Source organism: Gopherus flavomarginatus, chromosome 4 (genome assembly GCF_025201925.1).
Source record: "Gopherus flavomarginatus isolate rGopFla2 chromosome 4, rGopFla2.mat.asm, whole genome shotgun sequence".
Taxonomy (NCBI): domain Eukaryota; kingdom Metazoa; phylum Chordata; order Testudines; family Testudinidae; genus Gopherus; species Gopherus flavomarginatus.
In genome coordinates this window covers 94669695-94689828 of record NC_066620.1, presented here as the reverse complement: position 1 = coordinate 94689828, position 20134 = coordinate 94669695, and the positions used below count along the sequence as shown (strand labels likewise).

General features: G+C 39.9%; 1 protein-coding gene across 8 annotated transcripts in view; it reads left to right on the top strand.

The window, feature by feature from the left end:
• The window catches only part of MAP3K4 (mitogen-activated protein kinase kinase kinase 4), a 166345-nt gene that overhangs the window by 109538 nt on the left and 36673 nt on the right, over positions 1-20134 (top strand). For 5 of the 8 annotated variants that reach the window (XR_007773825.1, XM_050949014.1, XM_050949019.1 and 2 more), the window contains 7 exons: positions 3089-3238; positions 4403-4564; positions 5719-5852; positions 11347-11425; positions 14645-14723; positions 18859-18955; positions 19913-20029. Coding sequence is in view for 7 of the 8 variants with exons in the window: in XM_050949014.1 (XP_050804971.1) it covers positions 3089-3238; positions 4403-4564; positions 5719-5852; positions 11347-11425; positions 14645-14723; positions 18859-18955; positions 19913-20029 (818 nt within the window). In the remaining variant the exon portion in view is untranslated. The remainder of the gene's footprint in view (positions 1-3088; positions 3239-4402; positions 4565-5718; positions 5853-11346; positions 11426-14644; positions 14724-18858; positions 18956-19912; positions 20030-20134) is intronic. The other 3 variants (XM_050949015.1, XM_050949017.1, XM_050949018.1) reach the window with 3 other exon arrangements.

Sequence of the window (20134 nt, the reverse complement as noted above, 5' to 3'; positions counted from 1 at the left end):
TCAAACCACTGAGCTATCTCTCCCCCCTACCCACTACCAATATGCAGTGCTTCCTTTTGGCCTAGCAACAGCACCAAAAGTGTTTACGAAATGCATGTTGCTGGTTGCGGCCTACCTCAGGCATCAGGGTATCCAGATTTACCCATGCCTTGACAACTGGCTCGTCAAGGGCTGCTCCAGGGTCCAGGTCCAATGCAGCGTCAATATGCTGCAAGCCACTTGTCGAACTCTGGGCCTGCTGATAGGTGAACAAAAATCAAAATTAATCCCAGTCCAACAGATCAAGTTTATTGGGTCGGTACTTGACTCTAGCCGAGCCAGAGCATTTCTATCAGAGGCCAGGTTCAGGACAATGTCACATCTAATTGCCTGCGTCCCCACACATCCGCTCACCAGAGCCCGGGTCTTTCTCAGACTATTGGGTCATGTGGGAGCATGCATGTATGTAGTCTGCCATTCGAGACTCAGGCTGCACCCTCTTCGAATGTGTCTAGCAGCAATCTGCTCCCCAGCCAGGCATCACCTGGACAAAGTCATCACGGTCCCTCTGAAAGTAATTACCTCTTTGCAGTGGTGGACCAACCCGAAGTTGGTGTTAGAAGGAGTGCTGTTCGAGAGCCCGTGACCCACGGTCTCCCTGTTATCGGATGCGTCTGACCTCAGTTGGGGAGTGCATCTCAGTATGCTGTGGACTCAAGGGACATGGTTTTGAGAGGAGTTCACATTACATATAAATGTCAGGGAGCTTATGGCCATACGACTAGCTTGTGGTGTCTTCCTTACACAGCTGTCCGGAGTTGCCCTGTTCGCCACCAGACAGAACAGAAAGTGTCATCAGTTCTGTTCTCTCCGAGGCCTTGGCAGAGGCTCCCTTTCCAATGCTTTTCTCCTGTCATGGTTGGGAGACCTGATGTATGTCTTCCTGCCGATTCCACTTATCAGCAAAGTCCTCTTAAAAATCAAGAGTGACAAGGCACGAGTCATTCTGATCACCCCAGCGTGGCCTTGCCAGCATTGGTTCTGAACGCTCGTGGAACTGGCTGGGTTAGCTCCGTGGCTACTGCTCAGCCACCATGACCTACTCTTGCAGGATCATGGTCGGCTCCTGCACCTAAATCTTACCTCTCTCCACCTCACAGCTTGGATGCTGAGTCTGGAGGAACAGGCCTGCTCTAGTCAGGTACAGCAGATTCTCCTGGAAAGCAGAAAGCCCTCCACCAGAGTGACTTACATGGCAAAGTGGATGTGTTTCTCCTGTTGGGCTTTGGAGCACAACATCTCCCCAACCCAGTCGTCTTTGCAATCCATCCTGGGTTACCTGCTTCACTTAAAGCACCAGGGCCTTGCCTTCTCTTCGATCAAAGTGCACCTAGCAGCCATATCAGCCTTCCATCTTTGTGTCCAGGGTAAATCTGTATTCTCACACAAGATGTTGATCAGGTTCCTGAAGGGCCCTGAATGGCTCTTTCCACCAATCCGGGACCCAGTCCCCGAATGGGACCTCAGTCTAGTCCTCTCCAGGGTTCCCCCTTTGAGCCCATGGCGTCTTCTTCCCTTTCCCATCTGTCGTGGAAGATTTCATTCCTTGTAGCGATTACTTCAGTGAAGCATGTATCTGAGATCAAAGCCCTTACTTCAGAGCCCTTGTACACGATATTCTACAAAGACAGGGTCCAGCTGCGGCCCCATCCGGCTTTCCTGCCTAAGTGGTGTCACATTTCCATGTCGACCAGGATATCTTCCTCCCGGTATTCTGTCTGAAGCCTCACTTGACCAATGGGGAGAGGCGGCTGCACACTTTGGCTGTCCTACCTGGAATGCACCAATCCCTTCTGCTTATCGGCGCAGCTCTTTGTCGCGGCAGCTGACAGGATGAAGGGCCTTCCAGTGTCCTATCAGACGATTTTGAATTGGATCACTGCCTGCATCCGTACTTGTTGCGACTTGTTGCAGGCTGTGCCTCCACCGATAGTGAAGACTCTCTCAACTAGGGCTCAGGTGTCTTCGTCTGCCTTCCTGGCGCGTGACCCTATCCAAGACATCTGCAGAGCTGCGACGTGGTCTTCAGTACACACGTTCACGTCACATTATGCCATCACTCAGCAGGCCAGAGATGACGATGGCTTTGGCAGAGCTGTGTTGCAATCGACACATCCATGAACTCCTATGCAGCTCTGGTGGTACTGCTTGGAGTCACCTACAATGGAATGGAAATGAGCAAGCACTTGAAAAAGAAAAGACAATTACTTTTTTTTTTTCTTAACTGTTGTTGTTCAATATGTGACGCTCATGTCCATTCCATGACCTGCATTCCTTCCCCACTGTCGGAGTTTCCGGCAAGAAGGAGCGGAGGGTGGGGGGAGCCGGCGGCGTCCCATTTATCAGTGCATACATCCGTCACTCCAGAGGGCTCCAGAGCCAGTCCCCTACCGATACCACTGAGGGAAAAACTTCTGGCACTGATGCATGTGGCGAGCACACACCTACAATGGAATGGACATGAGCAGCACATCTCGAAGAACAACAGTTAAGAAAATGTAACTGTGGTTTTTCCTGCTTAGAAAATGTTTGTTCGTGTTACTGAAGCCTCTTCTGTAGCATGAATGAAGTCTGCTTATTCCCAGCATTTATCACTTATTTGGGGTGACAGTGTAGTTATTTTGCTAACAGGTTAACTTTCTAAGTGTAACTGGTTGGTTTGAGAATTCCTTGGCACAGTTTTTCCCAAACTTCTGAAATCTGAGCTCCCCTTCAGGAAATGAAACCGTTTGTCTCCCTTGCAACCCAGTGGTGTGGTGTTAAAGCCCTACCCACCTTAATTTATGTATTTTATGCTTATAAAAATGATTCAGGAAACATACTACTAGTCAAAGCACAATTGCCTAAGAAGAACTCTTTGTGTAAATGTAGTATCCTTATAGTATCAAAGAATAAGATTTATAATAATTTGGGTTCCAGAAAACATTTGGGAATAATAAAATTACCATTATGAGACAGCCTTTTCATAAAAATGGCTACCAGAGCCTATTGTATCTGTAAGAACTTGACAGTATCATCTTTGGCAGTATGTTTAATCTTGTATTCCTAGGTTGACAACCTCCTCTTTGTAGTCATGCAATCTGCCCATCTTGTGAGTCAGAGAAAAGCTTTCCAACAGTCTATTGAAGGGCTCGTATCTTTGCATCACGAACAGACATCCAGCCAGCCAGTCATTGCCAAAGCATTGCAGCAGCTAAAGGTAAGCAGCCTTCTAATTTATTTCCAGGAAAGTTGTTTATTGTTTTATCATTTGAATCTCATTCACTGGTATACATTAAAACACAAATGGCTTAAAAGCTGTTGATGTGATTTGACTCCAGTGATGATGATAGACCAGAACTCTGGATTTATACTTTGTACAAGTTGTTGTAGGTTGCGTTTTCTGTCCAGTCTCCATTGTGTCACACAAATCACTTGTGAATGCAACTTTTGAGCAATATCATGTGCATGTACAAGTCATAGACTCTGCACACACAAAAATAGGAAACCAGTCTGTACTACAGTAGACACGTGAACCAGGGCAAAACAAAATGTTTCATGGAAAGAGGTCACAGAGTTGAAATGAAGTAGATTCTCTAGTTCTTGCAAATTTCCTGTATTCAAAATGTCAGAAAAACCAAACTTCATTTCTTTTATATATAATTATAGAGATGATGGAAAAATAAGGAGAATTTTCAAAACTGTGGACAGCAAATATTAAAATGCTTTTATGTGACATGAAAGTGGGTAGGCCTACAAAACCACAGAACCAACGGAAACGAGGATTTACTAATTGAAGATGTCATGGCTGTCCCCATATTTCCCACTGAAGTCAGTGGCACCCGTGCTCACACACCTACGGATAGAATTTGACTCTGTGTTGTGTTTTATATAGATAATAACAGTAGTGATCTTTTTCTAACTCAGCCAGCTCTTACTGTGAAATGTATTTTCTGAGAATGTGGCATTTATTAATTAGCCATTTATTTATTTCTCAGAAAACAATAGATTTTGGTCAGAATTTGATAAAAATAGCACTGTTGCCAAGAAACAGTATTTTAAGCAACTGTTTGGTTTGTATAGATCTGTATAAATTAAGAATTGTTGACTATATGAATAAAGTGCATCACCTGCTAAGTCACATAATTGTAATTCATAATTGTCTTAACACATCTGTGGGTGTACTTTCTTATAAAATCATCTTCTTATTACCGTGCCTTCATCTTCACCCAGGCATTTGTTTTGTCCACTCTTTGACTGTGTCTCCTTACAGTGCTTAGCATAATGGGACCCCAACTGCTTTGGGATTTTGGCACTACTGTTCTACAAATAATATTAATTCAGTATGTCTCTTCAGCTGAAGCTGACTTTTTTTGTTCTTCAGAGCGATGCATTACAACTATGCAATAAGATAAGCTGTGCCATTGATAGAGTTGATCGCATGTTCACTTCTGAATTTGATGCTGAGGTTGATGAGTCTGAATCCGCCACTTTGCAGCAATACTACCGAGAAGCCATGATTCAGAGTTACAATTTTGGGTTTGAGGTAAGTGAGCAAAATAGAATGCATTGTTTGTGGTAAAATAATGTTTTTAGCATATTATTTGGGGGGGAACTGATAAAATTCAACTCTTTCACTCACAAAAATTAGTGAATTATGTTTTGAGTGAATTCTGTTAATTCTTATGAGTATATTGTGGTGCATTGCAAATCTTTTTTTGGTGTGAAAATTAAAACTTTAGACTGCATAAGAGAGAGAGCAGATCTGTTGAATCTGCCAAACTCTCAAACTCATTGAAACTCTTGTTTTGGCAAGGCATTCCTAGTTGGCACTCTGAATTTAAAGTTTAGTGCTTTCAGGCTTTGTTGACAAATTTTTGCAGGAGGTCAGAAATATTCTGATGTGAACTGTATCATTTGATCTTTCTCTGCCTCATTTTTTCTTTCTAGGCCCATACAAGCTACTATGTAAATGCAAAATATTTTAATTTTTTAATGTTGAGCCCTTATTCTAAGGTTCTCTTTAAACCCTTTATGTCAGTGGATGCAGCTCATCAATGCCTGCCTTATTGCGCCAACTAGGAAATGTCAACTTCAGGCTGTTTCTGATATATTTTCACTTGTTTGATTCCTTTAAACCCTTTATAGATACACCTTTGAGACAGTGCACACTTCACTATGTACAAGAGTCCTTGTAAGAATGGTCTTCTAAAACAGCCCATGTTCCTATTGAATCTTTTAGTGCACATATCTACTACGTATCCAAAGACTTTATTCTTTCCATGTACTACTTAAATTAAATTTGCCTGTAAGGTGTGAGTATTACTCAATGCTAGTTTGAGACTTGATCTATACGATAGCAGAGCTGCGTATTGTTCCCATCTAGACAATATAATTCTTACTTGGTATGCGCATTGTTTAAAAGGAGTGCATGCACACACACAGTATGCCACATGGCTGAAATGCCACCTTTTTGTCTTGGTTCTTTTGCACTAAATGTCTTGTATTTGGTGCTTTCCCTCGAAGATATTGTTAAATAAATAATCATGCAAATTGTATGGATAGAATTAACTATATGAGTGTGACGTGATCATGCATTCTTGTAATGTTTTATTAGTGAGCAGATATTTCAGTAGATATTATATATAATGGTTTGATTTTAATTTTAATACTTGAAGGATAATTTTTAATATATTGTAGTACCACAAAGAAGTTGTTCGCCTGATGTCTGGAGAATTCAGGCAGAAAATTGGAGATAAGTATATCAACTTTGCCAGAAAATGGATGAATTATGTACTAACAAAATGCGAGAGTGGTCGAGGCACTAGACCCAGGTAATGGTTAACTGGGCACCGTATCACAATATGATGTGTTGCTCTTGTCTTAAATATTATGCGGGATATTTCTGCATTGATCAGTGAATAATAGCTGCATCCCATCGTGAAATTTTCCATAGTAAAAGTACAATGCAAATTACTACCGAAACTGCTTAATGAGTTTTTCTTTCCAGACTCCTTGCCCTGAGTGTTAGCTGTCACAGAGAAGAGCGAGAAGAGATACTTGAGATAACTAGGGCCCAAACCATCCAAAGCTTTCAAATTAAGGGCTGACACCTTGATGGAAAATTACTATTCGGTCAGAAATAAGTAAAGATGGCAGAGCATTAGTGCAGCATGCATTCTTTGGGGTGTCCTGGTTAGAAAGGTGATGGTGTTGCATGGTGAATTACTATGTGTGCAGCATTGGATGACTTTTCCTCCAGTAAGAGTTCTTTGTATTAATCCAGCCTGAAGGTGACAAAAGTGTGGCTCACAAGTGACTAGATCGTCTTCTAACAGGGAAGATTGTGCAGTCTTCTAACTAGATGAAAATGATAGAAATCATTTTACCATTGTTTGATATTCAGGGGCAACGAGAAATCTACCAAGACCTTGGGACTACATACTATTTTGAGCATTGGATGACGGGTCTTTGGATGAGGGTGTGGTCATAGTTCTTCGAGTGATTTCACATGTCCATTCCACTTCAGGTGTGTGCATGCCCAGTGTATCAAAGTTGGAGATTTTTCCCTTAGTTGCACCTGTCAGGGCGGCACATGCATGCGTGTGCCTTTTGTGGCTTTGTACTGCTATGTGATGTATTTCCCTTTATGCCACCCCTCTGCCCTTTGTACCACCCTTGCGCTCTCTCATTTCCTTCTTACTGCCCATGTTGGTAGTCTGAGTGTGTTGACTTGCTTTGCAAGTGTTTTCCCCATCAGGTAATTTGTTCTCTTGTATGTAATTAGTGTATTCATCTATAGTTAGTTAGCTAAATATTTAGCGTAAATTTCATTGTTGTTTTACTTAATTTGAATAGAACATTTGGGAATCAACACACTAAGTACTAACTCCCAGTGCCAGGGCCTGCCTCAGTCTCTCGACTTTAAGGCTTACACCAGCTGCAATAAGTCTATGCTGGTGAGTGAACCTCATTCCAGGAGTCTAAAGTGCTTCAGGGAGGATCACATCAGGGACTGTTGTCAGATCTTCTGGGACTTCAAGTCCTGGACTATAAATGATAGGGAGGTGAGACTGGGTAACCTTTTCATGGAGTCCACCTTGCATCCATCATTTGAACCTTCCCCCTTAGGATAGGTACTGAGCACTTCTTCCATCAGAAGTGCTCCTCCAGACATAGCATACTCTTGGGACTGTTCCCCTTCCCCAATGTCCAGGAAGGAGCATAAAATGCATGCCTCAAAAGTATGCCCGGTTTCTCCACCAAATCGAGGTCTTTGGTACTGTCTGCCAGCAAGAAAGCTGGATGGTAAGGTAGAGTGTCCTCCGATGATTGACAGGTCCCACTACCGACTTCATCTTGTCCAGGGTTGTTGACTCCATCACCGGTGCTGTTGAGACTGACCCTACTGTGGTATCACCCCTTCAACGCAACAGCCTCAAGGGGAACCTCGTGGTAATGACAACACTGAAGGCTTATGCTGTGGCCTGAGATCTGCTATGCCTCTTGGAACTGGGTGCTCCAGCAGTACAGGAGACAAGTCATCCAGTACTGATATATCTTCAGTCTTTGTTGGAGTTACCTGCTAGTAAGGTCCAACCCTCAGTACCAGCGTAGCCAACTTCAGACAGTCCAGTGCCACCTTGCTTGGTGCCGTCTACAGGCAAGCCAAGTATGCTGTTTCTGGTATCAACATCTTTGGATACATACCACCAGTCTTCAGCACTGCATAATACCACGTCTCCCTAGTTGGGTGGCTCGGGTTCTTCTTCAGAGTCTGCTATCGGCTCCTGTGCCCCTCACTCTTGGAATAGAAGGTGTCATTCACCTTCATCAAGAGGATTATGCCCCTGGTATCTGACAGGTGCCACAGTGGTCCAGGGACATGGATCCTTGGGCTGATAGAGGTTAGGCTTCAATACTCTACTATGGTTGTATTGGAACCCATGGGATTTCCCCACCACCAACAAATCATCCCCAGTTCCTCTGCTCTCCAGATCTCTGAGCAAACGATGGGATAGCTATCATGAGGCGTCTCAGGAAGTTGCCCTGGTATCCACGCCAATACTGAGGAACAACCTTCCATGCCACAACTTACACCTGGGCAGGTACAGGAGAACTCTAGCTGAACCTTCTTTACACTTGTCCTCCTCTTCATCTGATGAGATGGTGTTGTCTAGATTGTCCTCCGTTCTTCAGGATGACTGCAGTGCCTACTAAAAGCTCCTAAGGAAAGTTACTTCCTCTCTGGATATCTGGGTTGAGGTAATGCAAGAGAGTTCCAATAGACTGGTGGACATACTGAGGTCAGCAGAGCCTTCCTGTCTTCCTCTACCTATAAATGAAGCCATACTAGAATCTACAAGATTGCTGTGGCAAACACCCTCTCTCTGTCACTGACAGTCAAGAGAACTGAGTGCAGGTATTATGTCCCTTCTCAGGGCTCTAAACATTTCTCACTCATCTCTCACTAGGTTCTTTGGTTGTCTTGGCAGTAAATGAAAGAGCCTGTCAGGGATGGCCATCTTCTACCCCAAAGGATAAAGAAGCAAAAACGCTCAACTTTTTCAGAAGGAAGATTTATTTCATTGTTGGCCTGCAGTTTCATATCTCTAAAGTGCAAGTCTTGCTGGCAAGATATGATTACTATCTCTGGGATAATGTTCTCATGGACAAGTAAACAGAGGATGCTAGATAAGAGTTCCTGGCTGTCTTGGATGAGAGTAAACTCATAGCTAAGACTTCTCACCAAACTACGTAAGATGGGGCAGACTTGTCAACCACAACTATTGCATCCGCAATAATGATGTGCAGGCGTACATGGCATCAATCCTCTGGTCTTCCACAGGAGGTCCAGCAGACTATACAGGATCTTCTTTGTGAGGGCTCCACCGTATTCTCGCAGCAGACTGAGGAGAAGTCTCAAAGACTCCAGGACTACATTGAAATCATTGAGGATTTACCCTCCATTCCCTATAAAGAACCAATTTCTCTCTGTCGAACCAACAATACCCACCTTTCATGCCTACACAAGCTTGACCACTCCAGGAAGAAAGGGGAAAAACTACAGGATGAGCCGTCCTCATGCTCATTTTATGTCTTTGTCCAGACCTTCTGGAGAATCCAGAAAGACCAAACAATGTGTTTGACTACCTTGTTGAGGGCAAAATATCAGTCTGTCTTGGGCTACTTTCTCCTACCCCTGTTTTTTCCAGCAGCTTAGCCCACTTTCAGTGTGCTTTAGGCCTATTTTACCACAGACCAGTGGGTTCTAAGCACAGTGGAATGGGGATACACTTCAGATTTTCAATCTTTCTCTGTCCCTCTTCAGAGACCTCCTGTGTGAAGTCCAGTCTCTCCTCCATTTGGGAGTCATGGAGGAAAAGGATTTTATTCAATTTACTCCCTGATCCACCTCAATCAAGCAGTAAACTTACCAACTTTCCTAAGCCCCATTCTCCTCAGGATGAAGAGAGACTCCATACCTGGAAGTTAGAAGGATGTTAGTGTTTTATTTGGACAGAACTAGGTCTTTTAGGTGTTCCTCCCAGCTGTTTGTGATGGTTGCAGAGAGGATGAAAGGCCTTCCAGTCTTGCTCCAGAGAATCTCATCCTGGATTTCTGAGTAGTCTGTCAGTCAACTGTTCAGGTAGACTCTGAAACCCACCTCCAGATGAACTTCTTGTGACTCACCTGAAGTGGCATGGACATGTGCAATGGCTCAAAGAAGGGAAAAAAATGATTACTTACCTGTTCTGTAATTGTTGTTCTTTGAGATGTGTTACACTTATCTGTCCATTAAGAAGGAACTGAGGGCATCAGGGACAGCCCTGCCCTTTATATCACTGTGCAGCAGTATGAGGCAGAAGAGTTTTCATGTTCTGCCCCAACAGATACCGCTAAGGGAAGAATCTGACTGTTGTACTGGACACACACACACCTAAAGTGAAATGTACCTGTGCAACACATCTCAAAGAATAACAGTTACAGAACAAGTAACCATTTTTTCCTGTAGCTACTCGAAGTGCTTTTTTCTTCTTGCCAACTTCACCTCCTTCCCAGATTTAGCTTAAGCCAGCTTTCTTGCATCCATATTCCAGTTTTATGCAGATGTTTGGATTGTTGGGCAGTAGGATTGTCTGCTCTGAATGTGAAAGATTTAGGCTTGGGTGTTATCAGCATATTGTTGGCAGCGTTGCCCATGATGTATCTCAATCTCCCCATATGTTCAGTAAGAGGGATGACAAGATTGAACCATGTAAAACACCACACCTCAGAGCTCTTGAGGAGGAAGACAAGCTACCCATCACCCTACTCCCAGATTGATCAGGAGAATTGGGACAGCCGACCTAGCATAACTGCACCCTCACTTGGCTTCCATAGATGGTACAGGAGTATTTTGTGATTGTTGATATCAGAAACCTCTATAGGATTCAGTCACTTTTGAATGAATGTCTCATGCAGATTACAGCTTGAAAGAGATCATCCACAAGTGACAACTGCACTCCTTAGTGCTTCAATCTGAGCTGAAACTCAATTGGAATAGGTATATAATATTAATACTGGTCAGATTCTGCTTAAGTCTACATGCTAGTACCATATCTTTGATTTTGCCCAGAAAGGAGTTGTTGGCAACTCCTTTAATAAGGAGTCACTAAGATCTTATGTTGTGGGCTGGGCACTTTAAAACATATTGTGGGGAATTCATATGTACTTCTTAAAACATTAGTGGGCTGAGGTGTATAACCAGGCCTGAAGAATGTAGCCTACTAACTTTATTTGGTGACATCCATATTAAAAGTCCCGAACTCAGAATTTCATGTCCATTTACCACCTGGCTAAAGATTAACCCCTTAGCAAAAGCCAGGTACTTCACTCTGTACATAAATCCAAACTGTTATACAGAACTTTTGTTAATATATGCAAGTAAACAGCAGTCATTGGGTATGTCTACAATGCAAAAATAAACAAACCCGCAACAGTGAGCCACAGAGCCTGGGCCCGTTGACTTGGGCTTGCTCTATGATGTCAAAATAGCAGCGTAGACATTTGCATTTGAGCTAGAGCCTGTGCTCTGAGATACACATCTGCCTTGCAGGGTTTGAGATCCTGGGCTCCAGTCCGAATCTGAACATCTGTGCTGCTGTCCCGTAGTGTGAGTCCTGCAAGCCCAAATCAGTTGATCTGGGCTCTGAGACTTGTTGCCAAGAGTCTTTTTTGGCAGTGTAGACGTACCCATAACCATGTATATTAAGATAAGTCACTAGAACTCATGTGACGTTTATGTAATTGTTTTTAGCTAATGAACAATTATCTTCTGCTTGACAGGTGGGCAACACAAGGTTTTGATTTTCTTCAAGCCATTGAGCCAGCCTTTATTTCCGCTCTGCCTGAAGAAGATTTCTTGGTATGGAATTAATTGTTCTCACATTGCAGCCCAACCTGCTTCCAGTTCAGTTTCAGTCAAAATCTATTGTCTGTTATCAGGGATATTTTCTGTGCTCTTACATCTGATTAATTATTGTTCCGAGACTGTTCTATATAAATCTAAATGCTGATTACTCTGATTTAGCTTGCAAAATTCTGAATAGTGCATACTAATGACATCAATATACAAAAAAATAAAATTGTCATGTCATGTTTCTGCAGTACTGAAGCCTTTGTGTAGTAACTACATTCACAACCTGAGATACTTGGCAGCAGTTTGCTGATGAGCTATTAATTTACACTCAACCTAATATTGCTTTCTATTGGATGCTCTGAAATGTATCCTTAATAGCCCTAGTTCATGTATGGCGCAAAAACAAAATATTACAATCTAACTATATTTCTTGGCTAAATCATACTAATGTACAAGATATAAAATTTGAATCTTGCCTTGTTACTGTTAAATTATATGGTAGAGCACAGTTTATGTTTGGTTTTGGGGGGCAGGGGTTGTTTTGTTTTTGTAAAACAGAATCCTGGAAGCTTTAGTTCTGTAATCTGGTATGTTTTAGCTCTCCGGTGGAAGTGAAAGTACAACCCCACAAAAGTAGCAGAACACAGAGAATAATACTGATGTCGATTGATTTGTCTGCATTTATTAAAAGAAAAGGACAGGTTATTAAAAGTAATGTGACCAGAAGCCTGTCCCACAGTCACTATATCATTATCTCTGCAGCATTTTTCAGCTGTACTGTTTCAGGAGGCAAAAGAGCATTGATCCCCAGTGGTAACATACTGTAGCTGAGCCACTGTTAATTAGGAAGCAGATCATTATGAACAAATTACAGAAATACTAGGGTACGGTAATCTTATTAAATAAATACTGAAACTATAGCATTCATCCTTTTCCTTTAATATTATATTTAAAACTGAACTGGCTTTTAGCACAAAAATCCTGAAGCAGACTATATTGCAATGTTTGCATTGCTGGGAAACATAGTGCTTTTAAAAAATTCCTGTTCTCTTTAAATATGATCTTGATAAGCTTGAGCATCATGGCTGATTATGTCACACAAAACGTAAAGTTCTAGCTTTAAAAACTAGCCCCAGCCTGTTATTTTTTCCCCAACTTTGATGCAGTTTCTGATGTATCTATAACAGTTTGATGGATAGTACAAGTATTTTTTTTTTAAATAATCTAGTTGTCCTGGCACCTTCTGATGTGATCTCTTCAGTTCTCAAGCTCAGAAGAATCTTGTGTCAATATTTGAATCAGAGACTTCGAGAAAACAAATATAAAGTGGTTTTGGTGCTTTACAATCATAGTATTCTTTCCTATGAATGTGTATGGAACCAACACCTCAGCTAGTCTTAAGGGGAGCATTGTATAGTGTGGGGAGCTATTTATAGGATAAAACCTGACCACTTGTGGTTGTTGAAAGATAACTTGGCACTTTTTTGAAAAAGTGGGATTTGCAATGGGAACTGCACACAAACATCAAGAGAATACCCTAGTAACATTCAGGGTAGCTGAGCTAAATTCAGACCTGGTGTAAATAGAAAAAGACGGAGTTGAAGTCAGTGGAGGTTGTGCCATCTTACACCCGGTTTCAGTTTAATAGGTTTTTACAGTCAGATGGGACCATTATGCTCTAGACTTATCTCCTGTATAACACAGGCCATAGAACTTCACAGAGGAATCCCTTTGGCAACACGAAACTCTCTGTTTTGAGCTATCATATATATTTTAGAAAGTTATCTTGATATAAAGATTTAAAGTCTTCAAGTGATGGAGAATCTATCACATTCCTTGATATTCTCTTCCAATGGTTAATTACCCTCACTGTTAAAATACATCACTTTATTGAGGTCTCAGTTTGTCTAGTTTCAGCTTATTATGCCTTTGAATTGCTGGAGGCATTTTAGCAAGGTGGAATAATGTTTGTCTATATTTTGACCCTCACAGCAGTTGCACCTGAGCACATTAAAAACATTAATAAATTTGTCCCCAGAAAATACCTAAGATAGTGAAGCATTAGTATACCTGTTTTACAGATGAGGAAACTGAAATATAGAAAGATTGAGTAACTTGTCCAAGTTCTCTCACACACTGTGTAGCATCCCAGTTCAGTGCCTTAACCCCACAAGACCATCCTTTCTTTACAGAATTGCTGATGTTGTGGGTGGACAGAAGAGCTTACACTTAACAAAAGCAATTTTTCTGGGTCAGTGTTGAGTACTATATCTCAGAGTGAACAGTAGTATCTTTGAAAGTTGTCAGCCAGATCTAATACTTACCTCTGTGACATACAACACTTTTTTTTTGTAAGATAATGAAAATAAGGCAGTTTATTCAGTAAACATGATACTTAGTTTTATGGTCTTTGTCAATGCTTGCATATAACTCCTACTAGGATTATAGTAAAGAGGGGCTGTTTTTTGTATATCATTGTTCATGCAGTGTTGTTACAGCCATGTTAGTACCAGGATATTAGTAGAGAGACGAGTGAGGTAATATCCTTTATTGAACCAATGTTTGTTGGTGAGAGAGTCAAGCTTTTGAACTTACGTAGAGCTACTCTTCAGGTCTGGTCAGGTTTCCCAGATCTGTAGAAGAGCACTGTATAAGCTGGCAAGCTTGTCTCTCTCACCAACAGAAGTTGGTACTATAAAAGATATTACCTCACCCAGCTTCTTTCTATCACTGTTCAGTCTTTTTAACTACTTAATTCTGGCAAGTCCATTGCCGGACAGGAGTGTCTAGCAATGAAATCCTAACTTTTGGCTCCAGAGATTTAACTTAATGGAACAGATAGAAGTAGTAGTATCACACGTGACAGATTATGCATGTATTAGTACATTTTAAGCAATAACATCCTGCCTTTGTGGACTTCACCCCAGGATAATTGACTGTTAGAGAAATCATGTTGTCATTGTCTAAGCTACCTCATACATTTACAAATATATTTTGGTTAGCAGCATACATAACTATATAGGTCATATCCGTTGTGAAGAAATGTATTTTGGGGATTTGGGATTTTTATGTCTGAAGACAAATTTAAAGGCTTGATCAAAATTGGAAAAACTAGTAAGCTAAATTTTCTCCAAATCTAGATAAATTTTTTTTGGCAATTATCTTGTGTAGTGTACAATATCATAACTTTTTTTTTTTGTTTGTTTGTTTGTTTCCCTCTCCTAGAGTTTACAAGCTCTGATGAATGAATGCATCGGCCATGTAATTGGAAAACCTCACAGTCCTGTTACAGGTTTGTACATTGGTAAGACAGCAGTTCCTGGCATTACTTCTGGAACTTAGCTACTGTAGTTTGTATAAATAAATTTGAAAAATAACAATTTAGACTCATAGACTTTAAGGTCAGAAGGGACCGTTATGATCATCTAAATTTGATTGCAAGTTCATTTTAAAACATTAAAGTTAACAATAAAAAGGTACTTTTAAAGCTTTTCCTGGTTGTTCTTATATGAACATTACTGTCTGAGTCATCATTAAACTGTGGAAGTGTTAACACAAGTAATGTGTCAAATGACGACAGTCCATATTTTCAGGTAGTGGTTTTTTTTTGTTTGTTTTTTCAAGTAAATCACTCAGGTGGTTCCTCTGACTAATGGCGAGTCTACACTACAGAATTAAGTTGACCTAAGTTATGTTGATGTACTGCCACTGCAGTAATTAAATCGCTTTTGCATGTCCATGCTACGCTCCTTGTGTTGGCAGTGTGCGTCCTCGGCAGGAGCAGTGCACCGATTTAACTGTTGGTGTGGGGCATTGTGGGATGGCTTCTGAAAGGCAGCAACAGTCGATGTAAGCAACTCAGTATCTACTCTGACACTGCGTCCACCTAAGTGCTCCGCCTCTCATGGAGGTAGAGTTCTTAAGTCGGTGTAGTGGGGGAGTAACATTAGTGGGAGCTACATTTTAGTGAAAACACTTACAGAGTTAGGTCGATGTAAACTGCCTGTAGTGTAGACCAAGGCTAATTAGTGTCCTTAAATGGCTCACAATAGAGTTCCATCAAGTCTTCAGAAGAAAATATTATGGCTGTGAAGAGTTACAGCTTTGGGGAAAGTCAGGGCTCTATAAAGGCCTCTACTGTAGTTGATCCCATTGCAGGTAAGAATAGAAGAGTGAAAGAGTGGCTGCAGCAGAATTTCAGATTCAAGTCAGAGGCAAATGTTTGTACGAGCAAGCTAATTATTCTAATATAGTATATTATTCAGTTGGGGGCTTGTCTGCAATGGCAAGTTACTGCATGGAAAGTCAGGGTCTGAATATACACAGCAGCTCTTTGCCATGCAGTAATGTCTTGAGTGGATACTGCTAAAATGCACTGAAAGCCAAGCCATATTCCAGGACTTCCAGTGCACTGTAGCAGTGTCCACAAGTGACATTACCATGTGGCAAGCTGGTACACTGCAGATTCGTATCCTGGATTGCCACACAGTAACTTGTCATGTAGACAAGCTCGAGTGATTTGGTGTGTTCTGTGGAGCAGTTTCCTTGCAATGCATTTTTTATTTGTTTATTTTTATATTTCATTGAAGCTTTGTAGACACAAGTGATAATGCAGATATTTAAATTGTTTGAAAAGAAGCTTTGAAATGTTCCTTGTTGTTTGATCCAGTTAACACAAAACAAAAAATTTACTAGATCTAAAATGAGCTACTTCCCATGTGGGCTCATAACCTCCATTGAAGTATTAAATATGGCATTGTATCCTTGTTTACAAATCTACTTCTTGCCTAAAGTTACTATTTTCATTCCCAACTAGATATATATTTCCATGTAGCGAGTGTCATAAAATTATGCCAATTTATTTTTTAAAAGACAAATTTTAATATTACATTAGTTTGCATTGAACATCTACTGGTTGTAAATATTTTCATAAATAAGATTATCTAATGACTAATAAATAAGTCTTCTTACATTTATTTTGGTTTAGTATTAAAAATGATTTCTATTTATTTGTTAAAATAATCGTATTCAGACGTGATTCTGGATAAAGAGTATACAGCAAAATGTTTGTAATTACCATCTACAAGGGGAATAGGTTGGAAACCATTTGAAAGCGTCAAAGTTAAATGTTAATCTGTGTAAAATGTTGATGCTGTAGCTGCAGGCTATTGTGAATATCTTTATTAATTGTATGGCCTAAGAAAATGCAGTGTGATTCTTTTGTAAAACATAGATTACAAGAAGAATTGCCAAATTGGTAATTCAGTGCATTTAAAATTATCATCAGCTATATTATTGACTCAGAACTTTAAACTGAAGTAAGCAAATGTTAATTGCAGAGTTTTTCTTTGATGTTGCTATTCAGTAGTGTTGCTACAACAGTAGAGATGTGACATTCTGTTAGGCTTTAAATGCAACCAAACTGTCCTGCCAACAGAATATTTCTGATTGTACCTGAAACTCTTGTAAACCTTCTTGTGATTTGTCAAGGTTAAAAATGCCCTTTGTTAAAAAGGTAAACCTCTGTGTTGTGGTATTTCATGCATGAGGAATATTAACATTTTTTCACACACATGTTTCTATCTTATGTCCTTGTAGGAGACTTCTGTGCTGATGTCTGGTGCAGTACTTCAGTATCTTTTAGATTTGGGAAGATATAATTTCCAAAATCATTTTGGCTGCTTACTGCCCACACTGCAATTATTGTTTCATTTTAGCACCTTCGTTGCGGTTAAGAATGCTATCTAGTAATTTCTCTCATTTCCTGCCTCCTTGCCAGTGCAATTAGTCATTGTTAGACATTCATAACTCTCATTTTTCCTGAAGTTGCATACTGGTCCCTCATGTTTTCACATAGTCTTGACACACTTCACATGTGTTAAGGCACAACATGGAGTAGGGGGCATCTGCTGGTTTTGAAAGCATAAGCAACTCTTCCACACCATGATAAATGAGGGCAAATGGGTTTAGATGGCAGGGGGAATAAAGGGATCAGAGGAAAACAGGAGAAGGAGGAAGCATAGGTTTTGTGAAAAGTACAAAGAAGTGGCATTGGGAAGAGAGAAAGTAACACGGTTGAGCTGAAGATATCACACAGAGAGGGAAGCAGTACAACTGGAGGAAAAAGCATTATCCCTTTGAGTTGTTTTAAGTTCTGTGAATTTAATATCAAAATAGAACACTTATTTGCAAGTAACAAAAAAAGATAAAAAAAACTTTACTGCAAGTATCTGTGTTCAACTGACTGTGACTGTAAACAGGGTATAAGGTTCAGTGTGTGTGTGTAAGTCTTTGCAGTATTGGGATAAAACACAGTGTTTAATGTACAGAAAGATGGATAGTGATATACCGATATCTAACTTCTTTAAAAAGGAAGTGTCCAACTTTTTGGTTAGTTGCACAATATTAATTATTCATTTTGGTTGCTGGGAGGTATGTTTTTTATTATGGCAAGGTAGCTGACTCCTGTTGTGATCCCCCTGTCTGCAGATCACATATCAAATGCGTAGTTTGAAAGAAAAATGAGCAGTGGCCTTCTTGAGTCTAGAGCTGGGGTTCATTTTATTATACATCAGACCAACAATTTGGGTTGTAAATTTACAAGCTACTTTTCTGTCCACATAACCCTTATCCCACTCTGTGCTTTCCTTTAGAATGGAGTTGTTAATGTACAATAAAAACTATTTAGAATAACTCAATGAAGTGTTCTGTGCTCTTCATATAAGCCCTTAGATTCACAGTGAAACTAGTTCAGAGATGAGACTAATGTTCATTTTGGTTAAAACAATGGTTTTAGCATGTATATGAGCCCAAATACTGAAACACTTGCAAATGCTGCTTCAGCCATTATTTGGCTGACAACTTTTGGTACTGATAAAACTATTTTATTTAGCTTACTGCATATATGCATGGCATTTGACCAGCATGCTTTGCTTTTTATAGTTGTCTAGAAAATTAATATTTCTGATACCAAGAGCATCCTATAAAGCAATAGTGTTGGCATTATTCAGTTTTTAACATTGTTTATTTACTGCATAAAAAGTATTAAATTAACCCTCTCCTGTGAAGTTGAAAAAATGAAAATACAGTTACAGTATTTTCATTAGATGCACATCCTGTTAACAGCTATTTTTTCATTCCCTTGATTGTTTTTATGGCTGTTTATATTTTATAGAAACCTGATGCTGAAAGTTACTAGTATGATTAGTGTTACCTTTATAAGTGATTTATTTTAAATTTGTTTTTTGGGTTTTGTATCTACAAAAGCAATAAAATATTTTGACGTAAATAGAAGCTGAATTTATATTTTATATAATTGCTTGATTTGTGGGGAGAATCTTTAACAAAATCACCTAACATCATTATTTTTTAAATTTTCATCACAGGTGTTTTTTCTGACATTATAATAATATTTCTGTGTTGACTTTTAACATTTGCAGCTATTCATCGAAACAGTCCTCGTCCTGTAAAGGTACCTCGATGCCACAGTGATCCACCAAATCCTCACCTTATCATCCCAACTCCTGAAGGGTTCAGGTATTCAGCACTTGTCCAGATTCTTAACTGTCAGCTTTCTCCCTTTTCATTGAAAGTTTGATGTTACTGAAGTTGTTTGTTTAACTCTGGAACTGAATATTGTTTCTTTAAAATATTTGTTCTGATAAAGCCAATACTTCTGTTTTTGCAAGAGGAAAATCAAGGAGATTTTTTAAAAAGAGTGAAAGAAATCTGTGTTTTAAAGGCATGCTTTTGGAGATGATGCATTTTCTCATTTGTTTAATCTTTGATTGCTGCATGCTTTCCAACTTTAAATTCATTCTTTGTTTCCTTCTTTACAAAATTGCTTTGGGAAAAGAATATTTTATAATGAGATTCAGTATTTTAAATTCTGGTAGTTCACTAGCTTTTTCCCTTCCCCTGAGTGAGTGAGCATGTAATGCCTCTGACTTTGCTTCTGTAGTTTAGTTTACATGAGATTTTCAAAGGTAACATCCTTGAATATGGTGGCATTTCTGTATCTTAGTGTTTAAATAATTTTCAAACTATATTCACATACTTGTTTCCCATTAAAAGTTTTGGTCTAGAAATAGGGCAAAAAGTTAAAAGCTTCCAAACTAATTTTGCCATACAGCCTTCCAAAATAAAGGACTATATTTTCCAAAAGAGCTGTAGCCCAGCCTCAGGATATGGATCCAAAATTTTTCAAAACCAGGTATTTACACACACAAATTGGGAGCTATTCTAGAGGTAACTGTTGAAATGTTGGCCTCTTAACATATTAGGTGATTGTTTGCCCATTGACTACTTTTGGGACCAATTTTTTTTTCTTTTTCTTTTTTTTTTTTTGGTTAAAATAAATTAACTTTTCCCCCACATGAATAAACTTTAAAAATTGACACTGTTTTTGATTGTTTCGCTATCTTATTTTTAAATTAAATTTTCAACTCCATCCACTTTTTCAACTGTTTCCTGAAGTCTTTCTTCTCATCGCAGCACGCGGAGTGTCCCTTGTGATGTACGGAACCATTGCAGCGCTGCTGTCAGTCGCCCAGCTCCCATCAGTAGCGACTCAGCTCAACCAAAACCTGTCAGCAGTGCAAATGATACCAGGTAGTTCCACTCCACAACACAGAAGTCTCATTTCTGTTTACATCATCCATGCAAATTGCTCCCATTAAATACATTAGATAATTTAAACAGTGAAATTCCATCCCG